At 40.9% G+C, this 6914-nt stretch overlaps 4 protein-coding genes across 4 annotated transcripts in view; 2 read left to right on the forward strand and 2 right to left on the reverse strand.

The window, feature by feature from the left end:
• Window positions 1–535, reverse strand: part of SARC_06091 (hypothetical protein) — a 4934-nt gene extending 4399 nt beyond the window's left edge. The window contains exon 1 of the mRNA XM_014300017.1: window positions 411–535. The gene's annotated coding sequence lies outside the window, so the exon portion shown is untranslated. The remainder of the gene's footprint in view (window positions 1–410) is intronic.
• Window positions 536–1266: 731 nt separating this feature from the next.
• On the forward strand, window positions 1267–3570 carry SARC_06092 (hypothetical protein). Its single transcript, XM_014300018.1, has 3 exons — window positions 1267–1674; window positions 2333–2522; window positions 3090–3570. The coding sequence occupies exons 1-3, from the start codon at window positions 1376–1378 to the stop codon at window positions 3330–3332; spliced, it is 732 nt and encodes a 243-aa protein (XP_014155493.1). The 5' UTR covers window positions 1267–1375; the 3' UTR covers window positions 3333–3570.
• A 1310-nt stretch (window positions 3571–4880) lies between these two features.
• Window positions 4881–6178, reverse strand: SARC_06093 (hypothetical protein). Its single transcript, XM_014300019.1, has one exon. The coding sequence runs from the start codon at window positions 5979–5981 to the stop codon at window positions 5133–5135; it is 849 nt and encodes a 282-aa protein (XP_014155494.1). The 5' UTR covers window positions 5982–6178; the 3' UTR covers window positions 4881–5132.
• A 253-nt stretch (window positions 6179–6431) lies between these two features.
• SARC_06094 (hypothetical protein) overlaps window positions 6432–6914 on the forward strand; it is an 8517-nt gene continuing 8034 nt past the window's right edge. Inside the window, exon 1 of the mRNA XM_014300020.1 lies at window positions 6432–6786. Within this exon, the coding sequence (XP_014155495.1) occupies window positions 6623–6786 (164 nt within the window). The 5' untranslated portion in view covers window positions 6432–6622. The remainder of the gene's footprint in view (window positions 6787–6914) is intronic.

Consider the following 6914-nt stretch of genomic DNA (forward strand, 5'->3'; position numbering starts at 1 on the left):
TATATATATATATATATATATATATATATATATTAGACATATAGATATATATATATGTATATATATATATATATATATATATATATATATATATAATATATATATATATATAGATATATATATATATATATATATATACATATACATACACACACACACACACACACACACACACACACACACATATATATATATATATATAAGGTTGCTGGTAGCATATATGTACACCTAACCAAATTACGCGAGTTGATCTGCATGTGTTTGTAATATATTTGCAGGATATATTTGCAGGATGAGAATCAATGTCGTCGCTCAAATTATGATGAAGATTAGCCTAATGGGGATATATAAGATAGAGAAAGTATGGAGAAGTACATTACAAACCGAAACCATAGTGTATAGGTACGCACCTGTATAGAACGTCAGATATAGCTAATTGTATACACAAGCGTCAATATTGCTGAGTACCCAAACCTTTGTATATTTTGTTGTTGTTGTGTCAGATTGCAATCATGATGGCTGGATCAAAATTCACAGAATCAGAAAATTTTAATCCACTACTAGCTTTCTCAGCTCTTTATTTTTAATTTGTGTATACATAAATATTATACTCTTTCAGAATTTCTTACAGAAACTATTGTATCATATTTCAAATTGGGATTCTTTGCTAACAAACTCAGATTAATAGTTTACGACAAATATGTTTAATACGGTTCTAAATTCCAACTGATATATACTCCCAAATAAGTTTTGTGGAGAATAGGTGTATGATCGAATAGCTTTTCAATTAAAATATGTAGTGACTAAATAATACAACATATTAAATATAGTCGTATATACTGTAGGTATTGAAGTTCGCCAAATAATAGCACTTTTGTTGTGGTAACTATTCTTTTCCGCCAATTTTAATCGGCGAAGCCTTTCTATGTGTACATTTGTTTATGTTTTGTTTTGAAAAAAATACCAGAGCAGAACTTCAGAAGTTCAGACTTCAGAATGAATTCGAAACAGGAAGCTTGTATTTGTCGTTAAAAACATTTGAAAGCAGAGTAATATTTATGTAAATACATAAATCTCAACACACCGGTCGTGTGTATTTAATACAAGAATGTCGTTTATCCGTCGCATATACCATCGCGTGTTGGGTGGCGGCAAAGCATAGTGATCGAACCCATGCTCGAATATCAGCTGTCAAGAAATTCTCTCACACACTGGGATAAAAATGAATATCGGCTACAGGGCTACAGGCCCACGGGGACGGATTTAGTTTATACCAACCAGCGCAACGAAAATAGGCCTGCTACAGAGAGTATATACAATACAATACACAGAATTTAGTTTACAGTATCCGGTTAACGCTATTCACAACAACACCATGTCAAATACTAACTTCCGACCAGGAGACTGGATGTGCCCAGCATGCCAGAACCATAACTTCGCTCGTAACCAGTCGTGCAGAAAGTGCAATGGACCTCGTGTCGAGGGAGGTGGCCCACCGATGCATGTGCGCCAACCAGGACCTCCTATGGGAGGTATGGGACCCCCTATGCATGCAGGCAATCCTCATCAAGGTGGTATGCCTCATGGTGGCGGTGGTATTCCCGCTAACTTCAGACCTGGAGACTGGATGTGCCCGGCATGCAACAACCACAACTTTGCCCGAAACAACAGCTGGTATGTACTCTTTGATATGTGCGACTGCTTAAATAGTTTGTCAATGATTACGTATGTGTTGCTGTTGACCGCAATTTGCACGTGTACTGCGTTTGTAAGTGTCTATGCTTGTTTCTGTCCAAAAAAATGAGAGCCCTTAATATTTTTCGTGTGCATCATGCGCACATGTTAAATGCGCATGTTAATTGCGCAATTTTGTTGTTAAGGCGAGTGTTTTGTATCGTTATATATGCATTCAGTATCTCCCTGCAGAAGAGCGATGACTTTGTCTCGTGAATGCCTGCTCTGGGTCGTAAGTAATGCCACAGTACAAACCAGGAACAGCGAACGGTACAAGCAACACTGGGTTCACTCCGGTTGTTCTATCCCTAGCAGATCTACATTCCTTTATAGTACTCGCAAGTTGTTAGTCATAATTATTTTTGATATGTTTTTATCTTTTACCGATTATATGGTGTGCAGCGTTTGGTAGACAGTGGGCAATATGCGTAAGCAATATGCTAAACAATTTTATACCATCAGGTATCTGTACGAATTTCCATATTGCTGGAACGATCTATTTCGTAAACGCACTTCTTACTATAAGAATTGGCCTTAAATTCCACGTTCATACTCACCTCGATGCCCCTACATCACAAAATTTGTTTTACTATTATAGCCGGTCATGCTACGCACCCAAACAAGGCGGACCTCCCGTCGGATTCAACCAGGGATATCCACAACAGGGGGCGTACAACGACAACAGAGGACCGGCCAACTATCACAGTCATGGTGGTGGAGGTGGCAGCAACTGGCGTGCTGGGGATTGGCAGTGTAACTGTGGCTCACACAACTTCGCCAGCAGGACGGTACGTAAGCGTTATTGATATTGTTGTGAACTTGTAAAATTGTATACTTGTATCAGCTTGCTACGAGTATGATATGTATCTGTGAATAGAAATCTGTGATGCACTTCCTTAGTCGAAAACTAATATAGCCTCTTTGGCGCGTGCTATTACTGTGAATCGAACGGCGAGTACTTCACGTCGTTAGCCGATGTGACATATATATATATATATATATATAATTTTTCATCCGCTGTGAATAATTTGGAATAACTTTTGTACGCGTATTCAGCCAAGTATTGCTTGCACGTGGTCGTGTGTGCAACTCTATCCTCCCTGAAACCTAATCGTTTTCTACCATATCTGATTGTGGCAACTGAAGAGGATTACATCAAACACCAAGTCCCGTCTTACCAGTGAGCAATGAATGCCTTTACGGGCTTTGAATGTACACTTTTAGCCGTGGTCCATATTCCGATTATGTGTTTTGTTTGCGGAATAGTATTCGTTAGTATTTACACATGAAGCTGTAATTGTTTGATAATTAATTCACGACCCGAATGTTTTCTACCGGGTGTTCCCGTTATACAGAACTGCAGGGATTGCAATATCCCCCAGACCGAGGGAGCTGTAGAAGGTGGGGCCCCTCCCGCTATGCAGCAAGGTGGTAACTACGGAGGTGGTGGTAACAACAACATGCCGTCTAACTGGAAACCTGGAGATTGGAAGTGTGTCGCATGCAACTACCACAACTTTGCACGTGGAATTACTTGCAGACAGTGTAACGCTCCTAAGCCTGAGGTTATTGATGAGACGACCATTGATGAGGCGTAAAGACTGGAGAGCTTAGTACTAGTAGACAGTTGAGACTAGAGGGGTTTAATAATACATACATCAGCTAAATTTGAAGGCGGTTATGTATATATGTATGAAGCATATACCGAAAATAGATAGAGGGAAGACATATAGGGAGGGATTCTGCGGGACGGGAGAGGTGTTGGAAATATATCGGAAAGGTAGCATACGGAATGAATAAGCTGTAAATCAATAATATTAAAAGGCATATCGCACGTAAAATCTTGTTCATATACTTACGGAATGAATTATTGGCGACCATATCGATCGCCAATGATGTCCTTCGGCGAGTTTAGATCAGAATTCGACGTCCACTAGAGAGCAAACTCGATCTATAGTAAATCAAATATGTCAGCGGTGACATACAAGTCAATTATACTATTCCGCTGCGAGTTGCTATTAGCTCCGTCAATCGAGGCATATATTTAACTATACTTATGAATCAATACATGGCTAAAATCTAGGTATATCAGCTGTGACGTGCAAGTCTTCCAAACTTTTTTTGCTGTGGATCGCCAAGACTACCGTCAATTGAGGCATGTATATTTTAACTATACTCGCGAAATCACACATGGTTGCACACCTCCAGTACTATGCGACGAGACGACAGACTTTGTTTGCAAGTCAAGAGTTCCGTGGCACGCGACCTTGCATAAAGCACAGTGTTGCACCTTGTATGTACCGGCTGGTTACAGGGCCTGTTTTTGAAACTGTTTATACGCTAGATACACATCGTATGTGGTAGGGTGTAACTCCAAAACTTCAACTGTATCGCTGATCATGAGCCCTATGCCCACCATACTCAATCCTGTCGCCAAGTATGCATGAAAATTGTCTAGTACACATACCGCACTTCTGCCGTAAGCAAAAAGTTCGGCTTTAAGTGACTTCAGATAGAATAGCCATAAATGATAACCTGAGAGGTGAATTGCGGACATATTCCATCGCCTTACCTTTCTCAGGAAGGGATACCCAGGCGAGCTTGCCGTGTGTTATACACAGACGAAGCATATGTATAAGAATTCGCTCGCTGATTTGCATCATCATTGCGTACCAAATCAACGAATTCGTTTTGTATTCACTCTCTATCAAAACCTGCTTGCTATTAATTCGAGAGACGAGGTATCCGGATATGGATATCTATGCGTATTTATGCCGGCCTCGCAAGCCACGGGTTTGCACACGATGTAGAATCTTTCGATGTTTGTCACCAATCGGAACGATTCTTATTTTACTCAGAATTGCTAATGACAACCGATTTGGGAGGCCTAGCATCCGGGTCTGTCCATCCTCACGTTCTCGAATCGATCCTGCGTGCCATATAGATGCGCGTGGAGGCAGTCTTGCGATATTTACACATAAATACTCTGCCCGAATGCGAATCTCCAGCATGCATCTCAATCGGGGCGCAAATGGCTTCTGGCAGACGAGAACACGTGTTCCTTTGAAACAAGTCTGGTTGTTGACAACCTTCGTACAATTAGGTAGCTGAGCGCCTCCATTTGGAGCGCGGAAGATCTTGCGATAGTTGTATACTAGAGCTTCTAGAAATGAATACTTCCAGTTTAAGTGTGCCTGGATCCTCACTATGGAATCCATCGCTTGTGCAAAGAAGTGTCTGTTCAAACCTTAATAAAAAACTTGCACACATGGACACTTTACAGTTGTAAGTGTGCCTAGATGACTCACTATATTTTCGCTCTAGAGTACCCTTGTTTGTACAGGGCTGAAATTCTATTGACGCCCTCATCAAGGCTACAGAAATGGATTACTCAGTTCTCACCTACTGTTATATTCTCGAAGCACTTTCTTCAACAGGTCGAGAAACTTGGCTCCACAGAATCTATCTACCGGTGTTGACACTATCTCTTTCGGACTCATAAACACGAACGAGTCCAACTCTTCCAACAATGTGAATGATTTGGCTTTGAAGAAGCTCGCTGACTCATCGATGTCACTGTGTTTATCAGCAACCAATCTATACTCATAAGTGTATTGCAAGTCTGTTCGTGCAATGTTATCCTTGGTTAGATCAGCTGGGTACGTACGATTAAACCAGAACGACCGCGTGCTCTCCAGTACAAGACCATAGTCTTCTGGGAGCCACTTACTATCAAAGCCTCCTTCTTCTCGCACACACCTTAATGCACACGCGTCGGCTGTTTCATTGATTTTCATGTGCTCACCCATTGAGCTGAGAGTTTTTGGACATATGTGCGATTGGCTAGATCGTTCTGACATGAGTATATCCCCATCTGGCGAGATGATATGTACCCAACATCCCATATGCGGAAGACCTGACTTGTGTATGGTTTCTATATCAGCTATATGCCGTTCAGGAAGCACCTCCAAGTGTTCCAGGTGCTGGCTGGATAAAGCTACAGATGTGTTACCTTCTTTCCCCCCGTTAGTATTGAGCGTAATACTGCTACCAAGCGTACTAGTAGGCATATCAGTGATCACTTCGGTTTGTTCATAACGACTTATTGAGTTTTGACCTTTACCCTGTGTAACTGTGCTGGCGTCAGGGACAACCGGATCAGGTGATTGCACGTAGAACGAGACCATCACCATTACAAGACAGAACGACATAGCCGCCTTGATCTTCACTTCCAGGCTTTGCTTCATGGTCAATATCCCTTATAGTCACACAACACACAAACTTTCAATAGTATCGGATAATGGAGTTGATACGCGGAAGGTTAGTTCTATAATCAATTTTCGCAAACATAGGTCAGGTCGTTCTGCTATGTTTCTATTTAAAAGTTCTCTTGGAGAGATATCCGTGTGTTTTAGAAGCCAAGAAATTATATACGCAAGTAATGTAATGACCACATTTACATAGAAGCAAGTGATACCCCCACCCGTTTTTAAATACTAGTGGTTGCTATGTAAATGTTTGACATTTATACCGAACTTCATATAACGAAAAGCGCTGTATTCCGGCACAAAACCGGGACATATCAGTGACATTGCTACTGTAAAACAAAACAGAAATATTGACACAGATTTTGAAGGTCTCCGGGGCTGTGGATCTGTGTGGATGCTGTAAATAGTAAACAGTGTAGACTGTAGTCTGCAGAGAGTGCCACTGTGCAACGAGTAAATATACGTATATGTTAAAATAATAAATATATTATAATCTAAAAAGCTTCCAGCGCTACTACTTATATGCGCGACGTGGCTCTCCTCATTGGCAAAGCTTCCAAGTCACTAGACCGATTTAAGAGTAGCTACACTAGGAGTTGTACAAACACAATACTGTAAACATGGTGCTTCTATCTGCCGGTATATGTACCAAAAGCGGTAGAGCTGTGCTGGCAAGGCAATTTGTAGAGATGACACGTTCGCGTGTGGAAGGGTTATTCGCTGCATTCCCCAAACTTTTGTCTGAATCCCAGCAGCATACATTCGTAGAGACTGACTCCGTAAGGTAAGGGATATCTCATTTGTAGCGGTCGCCCATTTTGTCCGTCAATAGCTGTTGAGTATGTTTGTAACCCAGTAGAGCATCTTTATGTTTTATACAGATATAAATACATATATAAATGCATTATATAT

Source organism: Sphaeroforma arctica, assembly GCF_001186125.1.
Source record: "Sphaeroforma arctica JP610 unplaced genomic scaffold supercont1.421, whole genome shotgun sequence".
Taxonomy (NCBI): domain Eukaryota; class Ichthyosporea; order Ichthyophonida; genus Sphaeroforma; species Sphaeroforma arctica.